The 26,844-nt window shown below is 41.1% G+C and overlaps 1 protein-coding gene across 3 annotated transcripts; it reads right to left on the reverse strand.

The window, feature by feature from the left end:
* Positions 1–4,904: 4,904 nt before the first annotated feature.
* LOC104066932 (MARVEL domain-containing protein 3) lies at positions 4,905–26,844 on the reverse strand. 3 transcript variants are annotated; one of them, XM_054060239.1, is made up of 5 exons: positions 24,797–24,896; positions 23,293–23,412; positions 21,169–21,338; positions 17,851–17,975; positions 4,905–7,452 (listed from the first exon to the last, which is right to left on the reverse strand). In XM_054060239.1, the coding sequence occupies exons 3-5, from the start codon at positions 21,180–21,182 to the stop codon at positions 6,746–6,748; spliced, it is 846 nt and encodes a 281-aa protein (XP_053916214.1). In that variant the 5' UTR covers positions 21,183–21,338; positions 23,293–23,412; positions 24,797–24,896; the 3' UTR covers positions 4,905–6,745. The 3 variants fall into 3 exon arrangements, with proteins under 3 accessions (XP_053916214.1, XP_053916213.1, XP_009567912.2); XM_054060238.1 differs by lacking the exons at positions 17,851–17,975; positions 23,293–23,412 and adding an exon at positions 26,777–26,844 and having other exon boundaries at positions 24,797–24,952; XM_009569617.2 differs by lacking the exons at positions 17,851–17,975; positions 23,293–23,412 and adding an exon at positions 25,249–25,386 and having other exon boundaries at positions 24,797–24,952.

Here is a 26,844-nt window from a genome sequence, read left to right on the forward strand (position 1 = left end):
TGCAAGGGCTCCCCCTCGTGTCTCCGCAGGACAGGACCAGAATTTCTGCATCTTCATCCACAGAGGTGTCAGCGAAATGAATGCATCTCTCAACCTTGGGTACACCATTGTGTGAAACCATGCGGAGGCAACATGGTCTGGAGGAACCTTCCTTCAGACGAGCAAGGCATTAGCAGGTAGCTGCTTTGTACATATCAAGGACACTCACACCCCACAAAGCCTCCTGAGTCTTTACCTCGGGTCTAAACAAGGATGCCAGGGCAGAGGGAACCAGGGAAGCTAGACCTGCTACTGCTCAGCAGAGCATTTGCAATGCTGCCAGGTAAAAAGATAGGCTTGGCGAGCTCTCAAGTAGTCCTAGCGAATGGGCAATGAGATCTTGATCAGAGCATGCCTTATTTATTTGAACCAATAAATTGCCTGGTCTTCACCATAAAAGCCGATCCACAACAGCATCAAAATCTGAATCTCCTTTAAGTTGCTCAGGGGCATAAGGCCATCTTGTTGGTGAGGGTTTTTTTTTGTTTGTTTGTTTTACTGCTTGTGCCCCTCTTGTGGTAACTAGGAATGCTGGATAACCTCATTCTAGAATGCTAGATAAACTCATTCATTTTCTTTCACCAGCTCTTTCAGTGTCCCACGGTTTCCATCATTCTGTGCTGAGAATCCTACCCTAAAATAGTCTATATTTGGAAGTCACTGTGGTGGGTCCCTCATGCTTGCAGACATGGTCCCTTGCGGTGTGGGCGAGAAGCGGTGTGGGTGTGCAAATGACAATACAAGGCTATGCTTACCTCTATAAATTTAAGCATGGTGGGAAGCCTATGAGTAATGCATACGCAATGCACACAGCGTCTTCACAGCTGATGAAATTCCAATTTTCACTAAACAGCTGGGTAAATTCAAGCCTCCTTTTTACCTCCTGCACTTTAATTATCCATGTTTATATTGGAAGTCAGCACATGATAGTAAAAAGTCAAGGTTTTCTTATATCTATAAATGCCCAAACACATCCATTATGCAGTTTCTCTTGTAGTATTGAAAGTAATGTATCTACACCATTACTGAGCATTGAAGGCCTGTTTAAAACATATAGTCCTTACCTATTTGTATCTGTCTCACTGTGCCGTTCTGAAAAATTACCTGTAAAACATACATGTGCATTTCACTCACTTGAGCTCTTCAGCACAGCCTGAGAGTTTTGGCAAGTCCAGTAGCAGATGTGGGTCTGTGTGCAAATGGCACCGCTGGAAATCAATAGACCATTTGTAGTAATGAAGGACATCCTGTGATTTGCCTGTTTTGCATTGTCGCATGCCAAAACTAATTCTATCAAATGCCCTGACAACCTGCAGACCTTGCAAGGAGTCTCATGTTTTATTTATGATGGGTTATGGTGAGCATCTGTGACTTTTTTTTATGCTGCACTGGCATTAAGCTGATGCAGTACACTGAGCACCGCCTTTGCTTGAGATGGATGTTGTGAAAGAGATGAGTGATGACAAATGTCACAGCTGTCATAAACAACGTGGCCATAGTCTCCTTCAATACCTGAGTCTTGAAAAAGAAAAGGAGACACACAAGTTCTGTAGATACAACTGAGAGATCAGAGTTACTGGACTCTGTCTGCTTTACTTAACTTACAGTGAATCTAAGTTGTAGTGGAAAATTACTGGAAGAGTAACATCAATGAAGATAAATCTGCAGCGAGAGTAAAATACCTGGATTACAAAATGACTATTTCTATTCAGACTAGGTTTTGGTACTTTAATCCCTGTAGGTATTCTCATGACTTTAAAGCATTTTCTCATGTAAACTGAGATCCCAGCTTTTCTTAATGCTAAGCCTTGAATTCAGTTTCTGTTGTTGCATAACCAGTTTGTGTCCCTAGCTGCTTCTCCACATCAGATACACTCAAATTCTTCTGAAGAACTACTGGGGAAAGCTCAAATTGTGATGAAATTTAATATATTCTAGGAAATTTTTCTTAAAACTCATTAAGAAAACAGGAATACTCAGTGTTTGTACTTACCTGAAAATTTCCTTCCTGCAGATGGCTACCAAGGTTCCTCCTCCTTACAGCTGGTCAGCAGCAGGAGGGCAATGCCCTAACATGTGGATCTTCCAGCAGCACCAGATTTACAGTTCCAGATAACTGAATTATTTGGTAAATGTAGGCTTATGTTAAGAGTATTTGGAGGAATAAATATCCTCTCTCCCCTTTGGCCTCACCCCCCGTAATTTTGCTTTTTACATTGAAAGAAGATGCCTGTGTCTCCAGATGCTGATTTGCTCTGTTCTGAACAAGATTTCTCCCAGACTGAGCTACTTTTATGAACTGTTATTTGAATACAGGAGATATTCAGGAAAATTGGTGCTCAAAGGTACAAAATCCAGCATGATGAAATCTTCAAGGCAGTTTACTTAGCAGTGGGATACAGAATTGGGAAGTGTGGGGTGTATTTTTTTTCTTATTTTCTTTTTTCTCTTTTCCCTTCTCTCTCTCTATTCTCTTTTATTCTTTTCTTATTATCTTTTTTTTTTTCACCTAGTCATCCTAAATCTCTTATGTCCTTTGTTTCCCTCTCAGAATTAGGGCACAAGGAGACATTTTGTCAGATTATTTTTCTCCAAGGCTCTCCAGTGGGGAGGGAGTCCCTTTGTGTATGAGTTAATGGCTGGTGAGCTCAGCTGGAGGATTGCTCTCAAGACAGACTAAAGCTGTTTGCTCCTGTGTTGAAAGAGACAGCTGCAAATTGGCAGCTCGGGGCCAAAGGGTCTGGCTGAAAGTCTCACAGGTAACTGAGATAAATGAGCTGCTCGACTTATCCCAGCACCTTGTACCAGTGACTCATCTTCTGTGGTGGGGCCTTTCTCTTATCAGGCAGCTCCAGTTCACCCTGCGACATGCATCCATTCCTTCGCATCTCCAGGGAACGGGATAGTGGCCATTTCATTCCTCTTTTTGAAGGTTCAGAATAAGCGTGGCATGACAGAAGGCTTCCTACTGCACCGTGGTGGGAGCCCCAAGGTTTTTAGGTTGAAAGAGTCTACCCACAAGACTACTTCTTAGGAAAGCACAGATTTGACCTTTGCTATGACTGTTACCTTCACAGCAGCTGGATAAGCCGATGGTGGTCACAGTGGGCAAGCTAGGTATACCCTGAGGATCCCTCACATCAAAGAGGGAGTGAGATTGATGACAGTTCTGTTCTAGGTAAAACCAGGCTGTGAGGGGCTGCTCCAAAGCAGCAAAGAGAAGCAAGTGAGTTTATCTTGTGTTGACCCTGACAGTTGCACACAGGAGGTGCATGCGTACACACGGTGTGCAGCAGGGAGAGGCTAAAAGAAACAACAGGGCTGACAGGAGCTATTTGCCATGCCTTTGCTTACTGGTCCAAATGCAGATTACCATCCCATACTAACTGGCAGTCGTTGCGCAGAGGTAATGGTGGGGCACAGCCATCTGCAGCAGAAGGTGGGAAGGCTAATCAGCCCTGGAGGGTAGGACCACCTGCAGAGGCAGCTGGGGATAACAGCCTGTCGCAGCCTTAGTTGTATGCGTGTGCCAGAAAATCTCTGCTCTTGTATTACACCTTCCCAGCTTTCATGGTAAATATTTTTCAAGTCAGCTACAGGATACTAAGCATGGTCTTGTTACAGTTGGGAAGCAAGATTGTTTGGATTGTTTTGATGGTACGTGGCTCACCCTTCACCCTGAGCATAAGGAAAGCTGCTTCTTCCCTGCCCTAGTCCTCTGAGGAGTATTTCTGGGATTTTCCCCTCTCCTCTTCTATACTTCTCTCTGTGAAACCAAGTCAAGGAAGCAGCACTGATGATTATTCCCTCTTTGTGATTATTTTCTAGTGATCTTTCTTCATGGCGGCAGGAAAGGAAACAAATTGGAAGCGTAAAGCTTTGAAGAAGCAGGCAATCACTGGGCTTTGGCTTTCTTTGTGGTCCCTCTGCTTCAGAACCTCAGCAAATTTGTGGATGACACCAAGTCAAGGGGTGCAATTGGTATGTTTGAGGGAAGGGATGCTGTCCAGAGGGGCCTGTCAGGATCTCAAGGCTTGAGGAGTGGGCCCATGTGAACCTCACAAAGTTCTAACAATGCCAAGTGCAATGTCCTGCACTTGGGTTGGGGCAGTCACCAGTACCAATACAAACTGGGTGATGAACGGATTGAGAGAAGTACTGTGGAGAAGGACTTGGTGGTGCTGGTGGATAAGAAAACAATTCCCTGGGGAAACTCGGTACATGGACCTGTTGCAATGAGCCAAGAGGAGGACCACAAAAATGATCAGGGCACGGGAACGCCTATCCTATGAGGAAAGGCTGAGAGTGTGTTGTTCAACCTAGAAAATAGAAGACTAGGGGGACACCTTATTGTGGCTTTTCAATATAAAAAAAGGACTGGTAAGAAATATGAAAAGAGACTTTTTTTACCAGAGACTTTAGTAACAGGGCAAAGAGTAACAGTTTTAAACTAAAAGAGGGTAGATTTATCTTAGATAAAAAGAATAAATCTGAGGTTGCAGAGGTTAGAAACAGGAGGGGACAGTGAATGCAAGGAGGCAGCTGGGTGAGGAGCTGAGAAAACTTGGTGAGGACCAACCCAGTGCTTGGAGCTGGAGTGGGTCCCAGGAGTCTCCAGCTGAGCATTTGTAACTAGCAGCTAGGTTTTTTTATTTTCCTCATAAAAATGCATAAAATTACTTCTTTTAACAGGAAAGGGACACAAAATGGATTGACTGTTAGGAATTCAAGTGTCCAAAGGAAGAATGCTACAGCAGAAGTCCAAAGGGAAACACTGTATGCCTTTTGCTGAGGACTGAATTACTTTGCAATTGATGAGGCCTTTACCACACACACAAGTTAAAAAGAGATAGAACTGATGCTCACAGAGGACTGTTGCTATTGTACAATCATGGCAGGCAAGCATTCAAAAATGAATGGGGCAGACTACGAAGCTCAGAGATTAAAATTCATATTGCACGTGTATTTAAGGACTGAGTTAAGATTTACACATTCTTATCTACAAGCTTTTCTAGTCTTTTGAATGTGTCACTTCAAGGCGCTGCTTTTTGTTGTTTGTATAAGCTAAAAAGCATGTCATCACGTAACTAAGCCTGCATTCAAACTGTGCAAGATAAGGTAGCGCAGGAACAAGTGTGTGGGCACAAATGCCTAAAAAGCGGTTAGCTGTGGCTTTAGCTGCCTGCCAGACATCCCCACAACTGACTTTCCAGTCATTACAGCATAGCAGTGGAGGACTGGGATTGTGCAAAGGGCTAGAAATTGAAGTCTTATTTTCATGACTCTACTGAGAGTCACAACAAGTTTGGAAAAACTCTTCACTCCTGCCTCTTCATAAGCATAATGCTATGAAGCTTGTTGATGTTGGAACTGTTAATGAGATGTTTAAGGCATTATATAAATAACAGATACTTATTGCAAAGGCTCATGTAATCACTTCTAATCAGAACCATAATGGTTTCCTATTTGGCTCATATTACCTCAAACATAATCCTTTGCAATCTGTGTGTATGTGTATACATGAAGTGTACATAAACAAGCTCTGCTATGGTTCAAAAGAGCCTCATCTGGACAATGACTTGGAGCCAGACAAAATTGAAAAGAGCGAGCACAGCCAGAACCAAAATTGCCTCCTCTCTTCTCTCAAGCTGACAAATCTTATGTACTTCAAGAGCAGCCTTTTTTTTAATCTCTCCCTCATCTATGAAGACCAGTGATCTATTTCATCTGCCTCAAACAAAGGCCTCTTGAAAGATGTCTTCTTGAATTTATTTTCTTAGCCCTGGGGGCATACAATTACTGCTGCTCACTCATGCTTTGTGTGTTTTGATATTGGAAGGCCGTGTGTACTTTCTGTCATTGTTACAGGATTCCCATGGAAAACTCCAGGGTACTCAGCATGTTCCCAACTCAGGCACTGGCTGTGGAGTTAGGCACCTTATTTAGGTGATTACAGAATCAGGCAGTATCTTTGCGAAGTTGACTAATAGCTGACCAATGTGCTGTCTCTCAGGTTCTCATCCATGTTCAATAAGATGAGGAAAACAGAGTAGGGAATGGAAGGCAGAACCAGACACAGCCTTTGAAATTGCAGCCAGTTCCTCCTGGCAGCATTCCCCAGAGAGCACATGACTGGCATGTGTCAAACCCTGTGACTCAAAAGGTAAAACACTTCACTACCCCAGGCGAAACACATCACAAGAGTAGCTTTGGCTGTGATTCAGAAAAGCAATCTAATGTCCTTTGCTTTGTGACCAGTGTGGCATAAGGCAATAGGATGCATCGATAGGCACAAGATCTGTTGAAGGCTGTCCATCCTAGCCCTGTATTCTATTCCCTATATCATGGGAAAGGAAGTGAAGTGCTTGTTAGCACAAGTTTGGCAGCGCTGCGGTTGCAACATGTTAACTGCCCATTGCTGTTTGACTGTGCTCTGTGCAGGATGAAAACATTACAATCAGCAAACACATTTGAAATGCACAAGTCCAGCTTGAGAGTCTGATGCAAAACCCCTTGTTAAAACATCCACTCAACATCAATTTTATTACATCATGTCATAGCAGTACTGTTAGATTTCGTGATTCAAAATGCACTTCAGCACCTCACATGACAATACACTGTAGACTGGTCACCCGCTCAGCATGCTACACACCATGTCCATCCGTTGCTGAAGCTCCAGCTCTCTGGCACAGTCCCAGAACTGACTTCACACTAATGTGGCAAGAGCCTGGACATTGGGGGAGCTTTCAGAGGTCCTGTGGATGGCATGGTGGTTTCTGATGCTCCTGTCTCTAATATTGCTTTTGGGGCTGCGCTGAGCCTTGGCTGTGTGACTCTGGAAGGCACGGACAGTTCGGATAGCAAGGATACAGACCACAAAGCTAGCAAAGTACAAACAGGCAGCTGCAACACCAAAAAGGCCAACGGCCGCGTCGCCACCCTGGACCACACAATTCATGGAGGTGTAACCACGGCGCGCATACAGCCTCTCACGTCTCTTGCAAACTTCTGTGGAATTCACTTGGCTGACAAAATGCAGGTAGAGGCCGACAGCTGTGATATACGCCACACCAGCCAGCAGGTTGAAGGCACATTCAGCTGCCAGCAGCCCCATTCTGAGCTGCTGGATGGGTTTTGCCCCCACAACAAGGAAGACGAGGGTAAGTGCTGCTGCTGTTAAGCTGAAGGCTACTCCTCCATACACGCAAGGGGCTCTCATCTGGGTGAACTGCATGTCTAGCTCCCTCACCTCCCGGAGCTCCGTGCCCTCAAAAGGGCTATAGGCTGAATTCAGGTTAAAGGATCCTGTGCCTAAGCCACCAAGGGACGTGAAACCTGCAACGGAGGCTTGGGCAGCACCCACACAAATCAGCACCAGGAGGTTAACCGTGATTTCCACGAACTTCAAAATGCCTGTAAGGAGCAGAAAGATGAGAATAAGTGTCAGAATCACGTCTTGTGCAAGCTGGGGGTGACAGAATTACACCAAAGCCACAGACAGAGAGCACTATTGCTGAGATGATTCTTTTGGCTACAGCGACAGAAGAGTGCTGCTTTTAAAAAAAAAAAAAAGAAGTACGAGCTCTCATGGGTACATTTCAGAGGCTGGGCAAATTTCTTTTTTAATTTGTCAGCATGCTTGATACATGGATCTTCATGCGGGGAAAGAAATCCATTAAAATCTTACTGTACTTGTGTTATTGCCAAGGCAAGCACACAATGATTGTATTTTGGCCTGTAACTACTTGGCATAAACACACTGAGCAAGAAATATCCAGTATGAACAAAATGCCGAGTTAAAGCTGACAAAAACTAGAGGCTTCTAATGGCTTAAAAAATTGTGCAAGTTATGTCCTTTTAAAAATGTGTTTATTGCTTTAACTTACACCTTTTTATTTGGTCTGTTTTGTTAATTTAAACTTATTATCTAACCAACTGCAACTTCCATTTCATCCCCTTCCGAGATAAAAATCTCTCCATAAATCTAGAGAAGCAGTTCCTAATTGCACACAAAAGGAAAAGGAGGAGAGGAAAGAGGCAAAAAAACTCCTTACATGCAGAAGTAAGTTAAGTGAATTTGATACCAGGTAATGTGTTCTGTTCCACTCCCCCATCTTCAGAAGAAAGCCTTATGACTTCTGAGCTGACACTTCTTTTTCTTATGCTACGCTACTGATAAAGGTAACCTGGATTTTTTAAGGGAAAAACCTTCAAACAATGTGGCTAACTTACTACTTTTAGTGGTAGTTGTCTGTCAGGACGGTGCAGCATGTTAGATAAATCTCATTATTCTGTGACAGCTCGCTAGGGGTCAGACTGAGATTAGTAAACATGACAGATGTTGAAGCATAGCATAGCTGGAGTTGCTATTTGGGAAATGAAAATCCCTAGCGTACCATGTGTGTTTCTCCTCAAGTTCTGAAGTTAATTACAGAATTCTGAATCTTATTATTCCATTGTAGTCTGAGAGCCAAGAACATAAGATGCTCGACAAAGCGGTCCTATATTTGTCTTTAAAGTATTGCAGGATCTGTGGCTTGCATACTAACTTTCCTTTTATGCTGCTAGTGCTGATCAGCATAGCATTTTTCCTCTTCAGCAATGGCTCGGTTGCTGTCAAGGCTGTATGGGCTTGAAAAGAAAGGGCTGAAGCAGCACACAAGAGAATTAGACCAATTTGTCTCTTGTACTGCCAGATGCTTCTAACTGAAGAAAGCCAGTGACAATCCACCATGACAGATTATCGGATATTTCCATTCTTCCCCTTTTTATTCCTCATGCAACGGGCTGAGGTAACGAGCACCTTCCTGCTGCCACTTGCTCTTCACAGGAAGATGCTTGCGATGGCTTCACAGGTGCTTTTGGCCACTTGAGGAGTTGCTGCTTCCCCCTGTACCCAGACAGGTCCCCTCACTTCTGCTAATGCAGCACGAGGTAGGTACTGAGCCCATTCACATCGTGGCCAGAAGGACAAAAGGGAGTGGTGATAATGACGGTAGTACCTGGGAACAGAATATCTGAGGCTCACCATGTTTCAGTTTCTGTGTGTAAATATATATGTACACACATGCATGCATATACAGATTTCATAGCCTGAAAAGAATTGGGTAAGAGCAGACAGAGAAGACAAAGTACTCTTGCTGAGGAGGTTGTCCAGAGAAGTTGTGGATGTCCCCTCCCAGGAGGTGTTCAGGACCTGGCTGGATGAAGCTTTGAGCAACCTGATCTAGTGGAAGGTGTCCCTGTCCATGGCAGGGAGCTAGAATTGGATGGGCTTTAAGGTCCTTCCTGACCCAAACATTCTGTGATTCAACGAGGAGCTAAGCATGCAGTTCTATGCATGTGTTCTTCAGAGGTGATGCTGATTTCTGCATGATAATATGCCTTCTCCTTGACCCTTCTGCACAACCATTTCTGTGAAGCAGAGCAATAACCATGCTTGTTACCACATCTGTTCAGGAGGCTTCAAATATTTAAAAGGAAATATTTGTGAGGCTAAATGTAAAGAGAAATTTAAATCTTGATCCAAGAGAAAGGATTTGGAACTCCTTGTACCAAATTCAAACAATGCAACCAAAAGACTCACTATTTTGAAGGGGTACAGATTTTTTGCTATGACGGTTCAAAATATTTTGAAAGAGTAATAGCTGTACAGGACATTGCTTGAAACTGGATCAGAAACTTTTTGTCTACTCAGTTAAGCTCTACAATATGCCTTTCAAATACAGGGAGTCAACTTAGGTTCTCAGGGCCCTTGGACATGTTGGACGCAGAAAGCCACTTCCTTTTTTAAGGGCTGTCTACTGATTTTGTAGATGCTCCATCAGGAAGCGGTTCTTATAAATCTACAGGGAGGAAAGACCATTTGATTAAGGGAAACATAAATTTTAAATATGTTTGGCAACTTGGAAGATGGGAATTCATGACCAGTCAGCCTTCTCCTGCAGCTGTCTTCAGAATTTCCTTTTTACTTATGACTGGTGAGGCACTTTGACAACAGAAAATTGCCTTTTCTAAAGCTCAGTGAGGTGAAGTACAGGAAAAGTTGATGCTTAGTGGGTCAAAGTAGTCAGCACCTGCTGCTAACTTCTCCACATTTATAACTAACCCAATCCTCAATGATGCTGCTCTAAAACTTCTTCTGTATTCACACAAATTCTGCATGCGACCCCTTAACTTCACTAAGCTCACTGATGGTACCACAGTACTCTTTGTTGATGGGATGACAGTGTAGGTCTAGTGTATTTTTAACTGCAGCAGCAGATGCTTTAGTGGCACACTTGAAAAATTCCTTGGACAGAGCATTCGGGTTAGACAGATTTTCTATGTACCTGTACAGTTTTCACACACACCTGCTGTAGAATTGTTTAGAGTAACTAAACAAGGGAAAGAGACTCGTTAGCTCCACCAGTTACTTGCAACATAGAGATTAACTTAAAAAAAAATAAATTGCAATAACAAAGCCTCCTGTAGTTAAGAAAATCCTGAACTGATGAGCAGTATGTAGTAAGAAGCTGTGAATTACAGGTCTACAATGACAGCCAGCAGGGTTTGCGAAAGTAGCAGACAATTAGTGGAAATCCTTTAAGCCTTGTACAATCATCAAGGCTTTGATGGAAATATTAAGCCCTGCAGTATGTTCAGATTTTGACCCAGGATGCCCAAAAGCCTCATTAAACCTTAATCTGTGGTCAGTTACAAGCTGATACCCAATCTACTGTACTATTAACAACAGTATAAACAGGATAGACACACTTGAGAAATAAGGAATAAAAGGACAGTTACATTTTGGATCTTAGCTGTGTCAAGGTATGCTAGCACACATGTATCAGCAGTGTTCTCTGTCAAGCACTGTACTGCAGGCAGAAAGGGCTGAACTCAAAGCCATGCTTTTAAGTCTGTGCTGTCATTCCTGCTTTCACAGGTCGGTTAGCTACGTCATCTTAGAGTTACAGTTCCAGAAACTAGGCTGCTAAAAGGTCTTCCTAAGGGGAAGTTACTTATCTTTACAACCATTCTTTAACCCCATGCAATAATGTATGCACTGCAAGACCTGAGTGTAAAATGACAGGAGGTCTGAAAAATCTCTTAACTCCACTGGTTTGGTTATTTTTTTTCATTTCTCAAGTTCGAATTCTTGGGATCTATCTAAAATGCTACTGACTTGTATTAAAATCTTCACAGTGCAGAGCTGGCTTTGGGAACTGGCCTTCTCTGTACTGTCCAAGTAATGAGACTCAAGTTTGGGCTCCCTGATATCCATTTCCTTTCTCATGCTTCTTTCCTGCACTGCTTTTCAGCACTGAAAGCAAGAATGGCTGCATCTAAAAGTCAGTGGGTGTCGCCAAAGCTTTCCAGAGAATTGTGTTGTTCATTCCATGAAATCTAAATCTGCAATGGATGCAAACTCAAAGTATTGTACTTGTTAACTTTGTTTGAATCCAATCTGGTTTTGCTGTGAGCAGCCTTCCACTTTATACTATTAACCTACTATGCACTTTTTCTTCCCTTTCTATACCATGTGCATGCTGGCTACTGTCATGGTATTAAACCCATAATCAATGACTTTGTCTTCTGTCAAATGGTGGGCTTAAACATGCAATGAAGCAGGTGCAGATCCACAGGCAGCTGACCTTACATTTATGGCAATTACCCTTAGCTGGGCAGTCACCACTTTCCTCCCTTTCCCAGTAATAACTCTGGCCTAGTATAAGGCTCTTCCAAGAGCTGTTCTAATATATTTTAAAGAACAGGAAACAATTCAACTCTTTTCTTGTGCGCTGCTGTTTTTTCCTGAAACTTTAGCAACTTAAAGTGACTCAGTGTATCTGATGATCAATGGTGCTGGTGCGAGTTCAGTAGGGGAAATAACACAGCTAGGACTGGAGAGAGACCAGAAACTCTCCTTTTCAGGTGAGGTGAGCTGTTAAATCTATATGCTCTGCCTCATAAAACTACACTTTGGCTGACTGTGGTACCCAGTAACTCAACTGTGTGCTCAAGTCCCGTGTACTGGAAGCTGGGAGGAAGCTTGTTCATCTAGGCAGTGTAGCAGGATGGCCCCAATGTTCAGGTGTCAGGATCACAGTGTGTGTGTGCATGTATGTATATGAAGTAAAATGATGAATTCATGTTTGCCTCTATGTTTCTGAAGCTGACAAGATTCAGTCTGCAGGACAGTCAGTTCTGGCTGTTTCTGCTGGACTCCCCTGGCCCCATGAGGGCCTGACTAATAGAGGAGGCTTTCAAAGTGTCTCCTTCCACTGTCTTGGCACAGTAGTCACTTTTTCCCTCTCTTGACTGCACATGGACTCTCTCACCCAACTCTCTATATCATTCTTTTCTCTTGAGTTAACTTCCCTGCGTACTTCTAAGATGTTTTATGTTTGACCTTCTCCAGCCCGGCTGGCTTTCTCCCTCTACTTCCATTGCAGGCTATGTACCGGCAGGAGCAGCGGTACTCAGCTGGCGGCCCCAGGGGTGCTGGGCTGCCCCTCTTGGACACTGTGACCCAACCCACATTCGTAGCCACACAGGTCAGTAGTATCTGGGTTACATCCCATCAGAGGTCACTCCAGGAGAAGGGGAGAGGGAACAAGAAGTTATAACACATTGACTAAAAATCATTCTCCCAGCCTTTCTCACTGAAAGTTGTCTTTTGGGTTTTTTCCCAGTTTGGGTAGCTTTCCACTTCTCAGAGGTAATTTTTTTTTTGTTTCCCCCCCAAAGGAACTGACAAGTATTTTGACCATATATGGTGACTTACAAAAGCAGCAGTCAGTCCTGAAAAGGATTTCAAATGCTGAACGTCTCTTGCCAGTGCAGGTTTAGTATTCTTCAGTGAGTAAAGGCACAGCTCAACGTACAGTTCTGGTCACCTCTCTGCTAAACTGAGTCAGTGCCGGGAGGAACAGAAAAGGGGGGAAAAAACATCAAAGGAAAGAAGAGGTTTCTTCTGATTTTGGAAGGGGATAAAAACTTGACAGAAGTGGGGAGGAACCAAAACAGTGGAGGAGAAATGAACAAGGGAAATGAAATGGAGACGACAATTCCAACAGATTAAAAATACTAAATCTGGATGCAAAGTACAAAAACATCTTGCTAATGGTATTATTGCCCTTTAACATACCCATACAAAGCAAGATCCTACTGAAACCACAGACAAGAATTCAACCAACTTCGCTGATGCAGGATCAGGGTAATACACAGCTTTGTCATAAACAAACATATCATCCCCCCCCAAGCCTCCACAGCACCATTGTTCTTGTAGGTCTCTGTTCTTCAGCCAGTGGTGGGATTGAGCTTTCACTAAGTTGTGCTAAAATCTCCCTAATAGAGCAATGTTCAAAGGCGGAAAAAAAATCACAGCCCAACCCTAAAACACAGGAGTTAGGCAATGTAACACCAACAGAATCTTGGCTTTTCAAAGGACCCAAGGGAACAAAATGCTCAGAGCCAACTCAATTTAAATGGTGTGTAAGTGCCCAACACATTTATGCTCAGTTGAGAGATCAATCTTACTGGAAATCAATGGAAAAACAGTTAAAATCTGGGAAAATGCAATGATTATGTGCTCTAGAAAGAAGCATTATTATTATTATCTTTTAATAAGTTGTCCCTCTTTAGTCAAGATAATCACTCCATTAGGAAATCTCACAGGATGACCAGCCTTGTTTTTAATAACTCAAAAAGCTTTATAGTCACAATTGGAGTGCTCAGATCCAAACGTATTGTCTTTTTTTTTTTCTGTGTATCATCTTCCCTTACAAAAACAACTGTCCCACCTGCTTTATTCCTTCTGCTTAATACCCTCCCATCCTCTAAACAGTGCTGTTCAATTTTCACAGGAAAGGGTGGACTTAATTTGTAGAACTACTGCATCAGCCTCTGTTCCCATACGGTTTCCCACCACAGTACAACACTAAGATTTACTTGCCATCAAGACAGTTTCACTACAGCCCAGCCCCTGCCTGGGTTTACTTGTTCCCAGTAGTTCATTAAAGCATGACTTCTAGCATGTTTTCTGATTTCTCTCCTGTTAACCAAGTGTGAGTCATCCCCCACGATTTTGGAGAGGGTGGGAAGCAAAAGGTCTTGCACTGAACAGTTGCACTTGGCAATCCTGATTTAATACAATGGCTGTATGAGGCTGTACATGTGTTTGTAACATTGGTGGGTCTCTGCACGGTCATCTCATTCTGCATTTCAGGAAACAGCCTTTTTTCTCCTAATGTACTCATAGTTCTTTCACATAGTAAACAAATACCTTGGTACTGAAACAAACTTGCAGGAGTTTTTTTTTTTTTTTTTTTAAAGGAGTTCATAAAACAATTAAATACTTTGTTCCTGATGCCAACTTTCCATAGCCACTCCCTCTGCTAGAACAGAAACCAAGCTGCCTTTATTAAGTACAAAGACTGGGGTGTTATTGCTCTTTAATTTATCATTGTCTGGCTGAAGGTAGGTCAGGTTGGAAGCACCTGTGAACATGAGCTTCTTAGTCACATTACCAACTGAGGGTTGTCACACCTGGTGAGCAACATTCTTGACTGGGTGGATTTGTCTCCTTTAAGGAAGCCAATATCACCCGCTCAAGAAATACAGCTACCTTAAATACAGAGTCAGTCTGTTGCATCAATTAGCTTTTGGAGCCACGTTTTAAAAAGGAGAGTTCTTTTCTTGATTCCCAGAATTTGGGTCAGATGTGGGGAAGACAAACCCAGCAGCTGTACTAAAACCATAGTACGACTCCTGTTCTATACTCATAAAGTGTAGACTTAACTAAGATTTCCCAGTAGGGAAGCATGGACTAAAGTGTTAACACATACCTAACAGCTAACATCAGCTTTGCCAGTACCTCCCCCTACCAAATTAAGCGAGTCTCAGTTATAGTTCTCCCCTCTCTAAAACCAATGCTGTACACATTAGAACAATGCCAAAAGGTGCATTAAAAAAATGCTATAAAGACATGGGCAGAGTCAAGTCCCATACATTGGCAGGGCAACAATTTGCTAAAGGTAACATTTGGCATCTGTAACTAGTGCAGCTCCCCTGCATGTTTTTATAGAGGGAACTGCTCCTGCCTGTTTGTATTTCACAGCAAACAGGACCTAACTCCAAGTGAAATACTTTAACTTCAGAACAGGAAGGTTACCTGAAGCTCTGCCGTTGTATCTTGTTACTGTGCAATTTTAATTAGGTATTTTGAATAACTGGGATTATTTTAATCTGTACTGATCTGTCCAATTCCCACTACTAATATCCCCTGTCTTCACAATTACAAGATTAAAAAAACTTGAAGGCAAATTCGGTCTGCTAGTCACACTATATTTAAAATATACTTTGTAACAGATATGAAGGAGAAACCATGGAGAAACCATCTAATTACACCAGACCATAAGGGAGGACCTCAGTGCTCCCTTCTTACAGCAGAAATTAACTGCCACAGAAATAGCAGATGACAGCTTTGAGGACTATTTAAAGAAGCTAAGCATGGCAGACTGTAGGGGCAAAATGTTAAGATAGTGACTACAAAATACATCAGTGTCTAATCCTACTGGATGGCTCCACAGAAATCTAAGTACCCTGCTGACCACTGCTGAGAAGGTCTAACCTGTTCTGCTGAACATACTTGTCAAATGCTTGTTCTCACCCACAAAGTCACCTGCGTTATGCGCACTTAATGACCCTCAGTGTTTATGAGTACACACAACCGAAGCTACAGAAGGTCTTTTACTTCAGTTGAATGCCTGTTGCAGATCACTATTCTCTGCCAACATCCCTGCAGCACTGGAAGGGATACAAGTGCTCTGCAAAGTATTGTTCCCCTCCTACTCCCACGTCTTCCTCCAAGAAGAAGGGTGTCAAGACATAACAAAACAATATAAAAGCAGTAGTATAATGGCTATGAACAACAGTGTAACTCAAACCAAGTGTCTACTACTGTGAACCCTGTGTTTAGGGTGACTTTTCATCTCAGCATTTTTTCCAGTCTATGAGCATTTGCCAGAAAGCATAGCTACAGGAAAAAGATTGGACTGTGTTTTGTAAAAACAAAAGCTTATGGATGTTTATGTTTGAATTAATGTTGGCTTGTTAATGCATGAATATATCCTGGAGAAAGTCATTGTTACTCCCTAATTCTATTTCCTCCTCCGAATAAATTAATTTGATATTTACTCCTGGCTATGCCTGAAATTGGAAGACTTTTCTTATTGTTACAAACCATAATGCTGTCTTTTTCTGACAGGAAATTGGTCTGAAGGTTTTAACAATCATGGATGTTAGAATGTAGGCTAAAGGCATAATTGTTTGGAAGCCCCTACAATATGCTTAAGAAATCTGACACTATTCGTTGGCGCCTCGTTAAGCTGTATTCATGGCAGCAAAGAACAGGGATTCAATTATACTTGTTCCCCCACAAACCATTCTCTAACCTTTTCAGTGCTGTCTCCCTTAAATGCCAAGTAGGTTGAAGAACTAAAAAAGTTACTTAGCTAAGAAATTATAACCAACACAGTACAATTCTACACAAGGCAAAAGTGCAGGCATTTCCTGAGTCACATACTGACAGAAGATGGGAGTAACTTAGTTTACCTTTGCTGTTTAAGAAAAACTAAAGGAAGCATTATCCTGGAATTGCATTGCTCCACCTCTTTCACACCAATACACACATGAAAAAGAAAATGAAAAGATTTCCAGGTCAAGTGACAAAGTATCTATAAGCAATACAAGATCAGCAGTCCACTCTTGAGTTTAACTCAGATTTTGCTCTAAGGTGAAGGAAGCAGCATGGCAGCCAGCCTTGAATACTTCTCTCATACCTCTGCTAGCGAAAAACACTAAAGTTATATTTTCCAAGTACCTGAGGGGGTACTTCTAAAAGGAAATATGATTACTAATTTAGTAAAATTAGGAATTTTAGTAAAATTTAGGAAAAGCAAATATGATTACTAATTTAGTTTTTCTACACAGAGGATAGAACTACAGAAATTTTACCTGCAGTATGAAAAGCAAGTTGAATGCTTTCTGAAAGAATTTCAGCTCCAAGTATCCCCACACCAAAACCTCTTGTTGTTTTCATTGTGTGCAGCTTTAAATGGCATGCACTATCATCCGTAAGTTGTAAGAAACGGTTATTGCAAGCAGTATTTCCTTTGTAGATTAAAGGTTTGTCTTAATCAGGAACAGTATATTTCCAATAGAGCGTGTAGACAGCTTGATACCAGTCCATAAACTGTTCCTTAAGTTTCCATCACTACTACAGAAATGGAAGGTGGCAGATTTCTGTGTTTCTGTTGCCTTTTGCATCTGTAATCTGCAGATCCACCAGCGTGCTGTCCCTATGAAAAAAACCCTCAAAACTATATAAAGTAGACCTAAAGATAGGTAGCAGGGAAGAAGCAAGAGTTTTTTAGGAGGAAGTAATCCATAAGAATCAGCAGATATGAAGAAAAGCAGTCCAAGTGGTTATGCTCTTAAATGCAAGTTTAATGGGAGCACCGGTGAGATAAAAGGGAAGATCCTCTCACAGGTTAGCAGTGGTTAAAATAAAATAAAGACTAAGAGGAAACAACTAGTTTTCAAACAAATAGATTTAAGGAGAATTTTGTGCCGCCTGTCACTGGTTATGTCTGTGTTACCAGTGCCACATGAGTCAATCTGCAGAGTGAAACAGTTGGAGATTAAGTCCTAGGAACTACATGACAGGCATTTTCTGGGAAAAGAGAAGTACTTTATTCTAGTTCTAGCTTGGTTCAAAGAATAGAACACCTGCTAGTAGTTATAGGTCAGCTTCTCATTTAGTTTTACCTGAAAGAAATATAGTTCTTGCATCCTGAGACTGCTCTGCAACATGACCCATAGAGCTGTAAGTGGAGGCTCCAAAGAGATTCAGCTGAGAAGTACACACCAAAAAACTAAAGCAGATGCACAGTCTAGCGATTCAAAAAAAAAAAAAAAAAAAAAAAAGAATAGTGAGATTGTGAAGTATGTTTAGTAATAATTACACAAAATTATTCCATGATTGCCATCTGTAAAACTGGGAGGCTGCTGAGAGTTCAAGCTCTTGAATGAAAAACTAATGAATTCAGTGTTTAGTAAGCAAATTCACATTTCATGCATGTACTCAAACACCCTCTCATCTGCAGAACACACAGAGAGTGTCTAAACAAATGATTTCAGCTCCAGGTACAGCCTGAACTGGGCTGACAGGCTAACCAGAAGTGGAAAGAATTCACTCTTGATAAGGACAAACCCGAATATTCTTCACTCTATGAAGAAATGGTATGAACACAGTGACAGGGAGAAAGAGAAGGCTTCACTCTAAAACCACAAATATCGGAGAAGGCGAACATATAAGATTTTCATTAGGTATTTTGAATACCACCAGAAACAGACACCTTCTTTAAGATGATGTAAGGAACAAAGCAGTACTTCTTTAAGTCGCACAAAGAAACTGTAGAACTCCTTGTTGTAAGATAATATGGAGGCCATACACATGCAAAAGGAGATTCAGAAAAGGATTAAACAAATTTGATAGGTCTGTAAAGAGGTATTAAGCATAATGGAAGTGAATAAAGCTTTTCAGTTCAGAAAATTCCACCAATCCGAAGAGTATTCCAGAGGGCAGCTCACTCTCTACTAGTCCAAATCCTGAAGGTCCTCCTAAATTTGCACTCTTGTACACTGCTCAAGAGGACAAGTAATTTAGTGCCTCACATGATCCAGTACTGCTATCCACGTGATCCTACCTGAATGCCTTTCAATAGATATTGCTCTTATAACAGTTTAACAGACTTTTTTCCTCCTATTTTCAAGATGAAAAAAAATAAAAAAGGAACAGAATGTTTCAAAGTTTCTTAGACAGTATCAAATGTTCCTGCGGGCAAAGGCAGTCAATACCAGTTGTTTCTTTAATTATATTTAGCTTCGTTTTATTGTCTTAATGTGGTAAAAGAGGGGACAACAATTAGGGAAGAAAGGTGGAAATAACAAAGACAGTGTCCTTTTTACTGCTGCTGCTTGTAGCTAAGATGTTCAAATCATTGCTGCAAAAATAACTGCCTATTTCTGGAAACTCAACTTCAGCTTTTTTGATATTGCTGGTGAAAATCATGGATGAAGAGGGCAGTATCTGAGTGAAGTAAATATTTTTTTCAGAGTTGTGGTTGTGTTAGAATTCCTCACTAGTTCATCAAACTGGTCAATGTGCACAAAGAGCATGAGTATATTTGCTGGACAAAAATTAAAAAAAATAAAAAAATAAAAAAAAATATATGGGGAAAGTAGAGTGATGCATAATCAGAAACTAAGGCTCATTTTTCAGATGATGCTTTGGAAAAGACTGGCACATGACTTGATTTCCCAGCCTTGTTTGATACTAGTTTATTTTAGAATTATGGTGACTAGGAAGGAGGAATTTCACCAGAGTGATGATAAATCATTGGCAAAAGAAAGAGATGGTTAAGAAGTATTTACAGGAACTTTTCATGCTTTAAGAAGTTGTAGCTCACATATTCTGACTTCTCAGTAAACAATTCACACAGCTTTTAGTTTATAACATTTACTATGATTGCAGGGAATACAGAATTCTAAAGAACAGTGCTAGAAAATTCTGCTAAATCTTGGTGCTTTCAAAAACTAAAACAGGGGCTTATCAACCTCCAATATCTTCATGTTTTGAAGTAGAACTGCTAATAAAAGGGTTTATTTTCTACACGACCTTTCCTTCCTCCACTGCAAGCTCAGACATTACATTTTTGGAAAATACTGAGCAATACCTGGGGGAGGGGTGGGAATGAAATCATCATCAACCAATGCATCCAAAACTAGGACATTTGGAGAATGTTGATGATTTTTAATGCACTGACATAATGAGAAGCAAATGCAAGTCAGAAAAACCCAGCAACTCACATTAAGCTATCCATGAGTTTAAACAGCCAGTGAAACCTAAAACTAACTTGCCACTCCATTTTTTTAAAGCTGTGATTAAATAAGCCATGGAGATTTCTAGAGCTTCTCAGACAAGTTAAAAAATATAGAATTGCTGAAGAAGAAAATGCTAATACAATTTTATCAGGGATAAAATACCAGTTTGGGTCTGTATCATTAAGTATGCATCTAACTTGTGTAGTTAAACCTCCTAAAGGTGAAAAATAAACTGCATACAAACATACAGAACCTAATTATAACAGAAGATAGTTCAGCTCATTCAGTTCACGTATTCACAAGCAGAGAAATATCAAGAGCAAACTGTGTGTTTTTTAAATTTCCTTCATGAAGTAAAGAAATAATCTAACATTATGTATTTTAATTTACTTTCAACAACTGAACTCTTCATCTCTCTACTGGAAGATACTGAAAGGCTGTTTATGCACTTTGGCCAAAGACTTTGCACCTGGCTGCAAGATCCAACTCAGACTGCAGTGGGCCTTTCTTACAAACAAGGTGGGAAAGCTCATCCTGGAAGAGGGAAAGCTTTAAAGAAGTAATGGATATTTTGGAACCATATTTTCCAGTTTACAGGAATGAGTTCACTAAGTGTTAAGGCTGATTTCCTCCCACATTAATGCTCATTTCTCTGCTTGTTGTAGTCACCTTCTAGCTATGAAAAAAACAAGTTATTCCTCAAGAGCTGTTTTATAGGATTCTTGTCCATCAAGTAGTTTTGTCTCCCATAATGTTGCTTTATAAAAATGTATCAGTAAACTAAATCCAGAGATGATGAAAAGTCTGAGAAGAATGTTTCAGTAATAAACTAGCATCAAAGCTTCAACAGGAATCTTTAAATTGCCTACAGATGCAAACATCCATTTTATTCCTAAATCCCAAAGGTTAACTTCTTGCTGCACAACCTGATTAATTACATACATGACCCATTCTGATGCTCTGCATGCATACTCTGAAGACGCATTTTTGAGTACCTAAATATCTCTATAAATCTTGCCTTTAGTTGTCTAAAAAGTGCTAGTAACCTGCAGTTACACCGTTCATTAACTTTAAGCATTTGTTTGGTTTTTTAATGTTCCTCTAGCTTTACTTTGTCGTGCTTCTAAAAACAGAAACCAAAACCGAGATGAGTTTTTGTAAGGAGAGAGGTGGGTGGCAGGAAGTAATAATCTCACATACCTCTTGTTGTGCATACCTTTGAACACTTCATTGAGAAGGTTTCCTTGGGAGGATAATGTTCTGGTGGTGGGCCAAAGTATTCCTGCGCTGTTCCTGAGGTTTTAGAGTAAGAGTCTGTGCAAACAGTGGAAGTCCTTGATTGATGGCCACCTCGGACATCTTCTGTTGATCTACAATGGAGTAAATGACTAATGTATATGAATTAGATCATGCTCTCTCCTGAATATCAGAACATGAGAAACTGGCGGATGCTCCTGTCAGTGGAACCAGCTAGCCTGCTTCATAGTTATCTAACCTTTTTCACTTGTGTGTTTTGAAAGCAAATATCCCAAATACTTGCACAAATCTGTGTTCCCAAGTTTATTTGCACTAGATCATTGTTATTTTGGAAAACTGTTTTCTCACCGAGTAGGCTGGCTGAATTATTTAGGTTAATTGCAAAAGGTAACAAGGAGGAGGGTGTGGGGAGAGCTCCTGTTCCCATAAAAACAAGTAACTTTTTCATGAAAACCAAACATGTTTAGCTAGTCCATAACAATGCAGGGAATAAAATGAGAAAAATTTTCACATTGTAAATGTATAGAGTAGCACAACTACTTCATGGGTGTTTTGTCAAGTTTGCATTTCTAATTACTACGTCTCACAAAGATGCCTCTTAAAAGAAAGAAAGCTATTAAAAAAAATAGATACAAATTTTAAAATGTGTGTGTGGGGAACTGCCTGTTTAAATACTTCTCTTTTTAAAATGTTTTTCATAATATTTGAAGAGGAATCTAAAATCAACTCCAAATAAATCAATTTATTGTGTCTCCAGTTAGACTCTCCATTTGTATGCTTCACAATGCAATTGTCCACCTCGTTGCAATGACATACAGCTCCACATCTGAAGCTCAGTGAATTTTAAGATTGGTGGGGTTTATATTATTCTCTAGAAGAAGTGCAATTTCCCCTTTTTAAACTAAGCTAATGCTCAAATTAAAAGAAATATCAGCTGTAAATTGTTTTGCAAGTGTCTGATCTAATCTAAACTTTCTCCTTCATCTGAAGGAGAACTGGAACTTGCCTTTTTCAAGGTACAGCTGGACAATTTAGTTATTAAAGGGTATTTACGTCTCATTCGGCACCATTATTTTTTTAAAGTCTTCTTCCTATTTACTTTTTATCTTGAATTTCTTATCCACAGATCAGCATTTTCAGCTGTAGTTTCCTAGTATCCCTGCACTTCAACAAGCTTTATCTTCATCCAATTCCAAATCCAACTTACAAATATTATCTCATTCATCCCCATTAAATCATGCTCTTTGTAGTTTTTACATTTTAATTAAGACATTCAATAACAAGACCAATGCTAACATCTCCACGTGTAGTTGCCAACAGCTCTATTTGGACGAAACATTTCTGATTTTTCTGACCTTTGTCCTGTGTCTTGTGCAACCACCAAAGCATCCTGCACAGCTGTGTCACATAAATTAAATAAGCTGTGTGATTTATAAGACTTCCAGTTAACTTGAAAACAATCCCTTTGGTACTTCTGATGCAGCTGCTTCTCTCTATTTTATCCTGCTACTTGCCAGAAAACAAAACAAAAAAACCCCCAAACACCCCCCCCCCCATGTTCAGCAACAGCGTACAATTAAGAAAAAAGAATATTCTTTCTCTTAGATGCTTTTTTCCTTTTCTCAAAATGGCCTATTCTGGCTACCTTTGCTCCTGTTTTCCTTCAGAACTTTCCAGTTTGGGATAATGAAACTCTTTCTCCTCAACAATGACAGAAAGCTTTGAATAGGCGTTTCAGACAGAAATGCATTTGGAAAGAGAAACACTCTGGCTAGGAAGTCTTGCTCCTAAGGGAGGAAAGCATTAGGTGCCCAAATTACAGTTTCCACAAAACTTTCCCACCTATTTCATTATAGTACCTGAAGGTCTTTTGGTCCTTCAGTCTAAGTCTTGACCAAAACACTGAAATTTCCTTACAAAAGCAGCTTGTTTTGTTGTGGGACCTAAGCAGGGGAAATGCTGTTAGGTTAATCCAAACTCCATCAAAACAACTCATGGAAAAGTTTTTCAATGAGCTGTAGTGAGAGCTGGTGCCGCCCAGATTTTCAGCTTCACTCTAAGGATTACCTCCATGGCTATTAGAGATTTGTAGCTGCCACTTCCCTCTCCCCAGTGGATACAGTGACGGTCTGTTGGCCTTTACAGTCCTTCCACCAATTCTCAGTCTGTATGTCCAGTGATTTAAAACTAACAGCAAAACCAAAAAGTACAGAGAAGTGCTTTATGAAGATGCATGGTTTAATTTATAGCTATCCTTTCAAACATCGCTTTTATTATGCTACATATGACAAAAAAAAAAACCCAACCCAACAACACTTTATTTTCTTTTTGTCTTTCTCCAAAGTGCAATAAATGCATTCCTGCCATTTGCTGCTCACACTTCTAATATGTTCAGGATAATTTAACTAGATCCCATCCTGATCTCTGCTTTTGCTAAGGACAACCATTCAGCCTCTGAGGATGACTCTTAGGCTGACTGTTGTTCCCATTTCTCTCCAATTTTTCATGATTTAAGAGAGACAGAAGAAAAACTCATTATCTATTTTCATAATACAATAGGATTACCACCACCCAAATGTTTTATATTTAGGCATAAGTAGTCCTTCTAGTCCAAACAGTTCTCCTCACCACTGCTTTTATTCTCATCCTGGTTTTCTTGCTAAAATGCATGTTATCATAGAGTACTTCAGCACTTTAACTTTTCAATAATTTTATTTATATTTATTCCCTCTCCTTCTTTGCCTCTACTCTTAAAATGCCCTACAATCATGACCCCAGAGACTTAACAGGAGTGATGAACACCTTTACTGCCACAGTCAATTTGCCACCATCGCTTAGAGCTACAGCCCTGTCTTTTACAAGGTGGTCACTGGCATGCACTCAAAGGAAAACAGCCTAAGCTCACTTCTAATATGCTGCAGGTTAGCCAGACTGAAAGAAGTGTAGTATCCTAAGAGTTTATCTATCACTCCAAACCTTCTATTATTTGCTTATTGTGCTGATAAGGGCTGACCCACTATCAAGTGCCGCAAACAGCCTTAGACACTTAAATGTTCAACTACTTATTTGTTGACTGCTACTACCTAAATTAATTTTTGGTTTGAATTAATATGCACTTATTCACAGCTGAACCAGAGCAATCCAAGAGTTCAGTAAGTCCCTGTGCTGGCCTCAGTCATGTATAACATTCTCATTAAAGCAATGTGTATTTGGCAAGCCTTGGCTTGCTGTCACCTGCTGGCCAGACTCTTTAGGAACTGTACCAAGACACATGGCCACGCTTCACCTAGTTGTGACCTAACTGGATCCAGTTAACTCTAGGAAATACACATCTCCTCCTGTGTCCCCTTCTGTCCCCTCCCAAGCTCAATACAAAGAAAACAGGTAAACTTCTAAGTGTAAAATAGCTCCCCCCACATTGCAAACGTGGTGTGCTCATACTTCATGATTTCAAGGCTGAGTAAACGCTTCCCTAATATTGCAATATGAAGGTATTTAAAAGCAAACAAATAAGATAACAAGATGTTACAGACCTGCTGTGATGCATTTCTTTAAGGTGAGAGAGACATACCTTGCATTGAATGGGTATGGTTTTGTCGCTCTTCTGTCTTCCTTGTATCTGTTAGAGTCATGGTTCTCATGGTGCCTGTATTGCTTTTCTTGGTATCGTTTCCCAGCATGAGACATCTTGTTTCTTACATGTATTCTTTCTTTCTAAAATAATTTCCTGAGCCAGAGAAATAAAACTGCTTCATTTTATTGGTCTACTTAAAAGTTATTCATTGACTAGCACTCACATCCATTTCATGCTGCTTCAAGATTTAGTACAGACTTCCTTAAGAAATGAAGGAAATAAAATCCTTTAAACAACAAGTAAAGTAACTTGACTATGGAAGGAAGTTTCTCTTTACATTTTCCTTACACTTTCTTTACATCTTCCTACTCATCAAGTAACTGCAACATTTCTATATTCAACATTGACTACACTTAGCTTATTTACTAGGTCCGCTTGGACTCTCCTACCTTCACTGCAAGGACAAGGCATAGTGTCCACTGAGAAGATGAACCTTGGCTTCTATAATGTTGTCTGTTACGTTAAGTATTACACCTGGCAAGCAGCCGTGCATTGCATGAGCATGCACACGGCTGCCACCAACAACCAGAAAGCGCACACTGTGCCCTTTGTCCCAGACATTCCTATTATAAAAGGAGGGCACCCACTGCTGTACACAGCTGCAGTACCAAACGCCGCCTATGATTTGGGTAAATATTAGGTACGCGCAAAGCTGTGCTGGGCCAAAAATAAGTTGGCAAAAAGCTACATCCCACTATTAAACATTACAGGGATGTTAGCTCCTGAAAGCATCTTTACCCTTTCAAGTGCAGCGCACTTAAGCTGAAACCTGTAAAGTACAGGAACACACAGTTTAAGCATCTAAGCAATCTTTATTTTCATTTGCCTTTACCACAGCCCTTCAGCATTGCTGCAGAAGTGCCTGCAGTTGACTGAAGTTTTTTATGAGCTGTGGTGAGGGCTGGTGCCCTCCAGATTCTCAGCTTCACTCTAAGGATTATCTCCGTGGCTATTACAGATCTGTAGCTGCCGCTTCCCTCTCTCCAGTCCCTGGAGAGCACAGGGATGATCTGTTGGTGGTTATGCACCTTCCACCAAATTTCAGTCTATGTGTCCAGTCATTCAAAACTAACAGCAAAAACAAGTCCAGAGAAGTGCTTTACCAAGAAGCGTGGTTTAATTTATAGCTATGCTTTCAAACACTACTTTTATTACACTACATATGACAAAAAAAAAACCCTAACAACCCTTTTTTTTTCTTCTTTCTCCACAGTGCAATTAATGCATTCTCCTCTATTATGTTCAAGATAATTTAACTAGATCCCCAATTCCTGGTTTTGCAAAGGACAACCGTTCAGCCTCTGAGGACGACTCTTGGGCTGACTGTTGTTCCTGTTTTTCTCCAATCTCTCCCTATTTAGAAGGGACAGAAATAAAATTCGTTAGATCTTTTCCAGCCTTAATGATTTGATGAAAATTTTGACTGATTAAGCGGAGGCCTTGCTGAGGGCCTTCCCTTCCACCTCCCTGAGGTGTTACCAATGGATAGAATGTCCTGGAAAGGACCCACAAGGATCATTGAGCCCAGCTCCTGCCCCTGCACAGGACAACCCCAACATTCACACCATGGGTCTGACGGCATTGTCCAAACGCTTCTTGAACGTTGTCAGGCTTGGTGGCTGCTTCCCTGGGGAGCCTGTTCCAGTGCTCCACCACCCTCTGGGTAAGGAACCTTTTACCAATATCAAATCTAAACCTCCCCTGGCACATCTTCCTGCCATTTCCTTTTATCCTATCACTGGCCATCAGAGAGAAGAGATCAGCGCCTGCTTCCGGCCACCGAGGCAAGAGGCAGAGCCCCTCGGGAAGCTGAGGGCAGGACCCATTTAACAATTTCCCAACACGGAATCGAGCCTTCCTTTTCCCCTCAGGAGCGACCCTGCCCTTTCCTCCCACCCTCCACTCCCCATCCCTCACCTCAGGGAGCTCCGAGCTCCTGCCCGCCCCGCAGCAGCTGCCGGGAGCAGCCCTTCCCAGCCTCCTCC

The sequence above is a fragment of the Cuculus canorus genome, chromosome 2 (genome assembly GCF_017976375.1).
Source record: "Cuculus canorus isolate bCucCan1 chromosome 2, bCucCan1.pri, whole genome shotgun sequence".
In the NCBI taxonomy this organism is placed as follows: Eukaryota; Metazoa; Chordata; class Aves; order Cuculiformes; family Cuculidae; genus Cuculus; species Cuculus canorus.

What these genes read in the sequence shown, in the direction of transcription:
- LOC104066932 (XM_054060238.1), bottom strand. Translation starts at nt 24,912, where the DNA reads ATGTCTCATGCTGGGAAACGATACCAAGAAAAGCAATACAGGCACCAT. An exon ending in CCATACCCATTCAATGCAAG is followed by an intron (nt 21,339 to 24,796) that starts GTATGTCTCTCT and finishes ACTCCATTGTAG; the next exon opens with ATCAACAGAAGATGTCCGAG. An exon ending in AAAGGTATGCACAACAAGAG is followed by an intron (nt 7,453 to 21,168) that starts GTATGTGAGATT and finishes TGCTCCTTACAG; the next exon opens with GCATTTTGAAGTTCGTGGAA.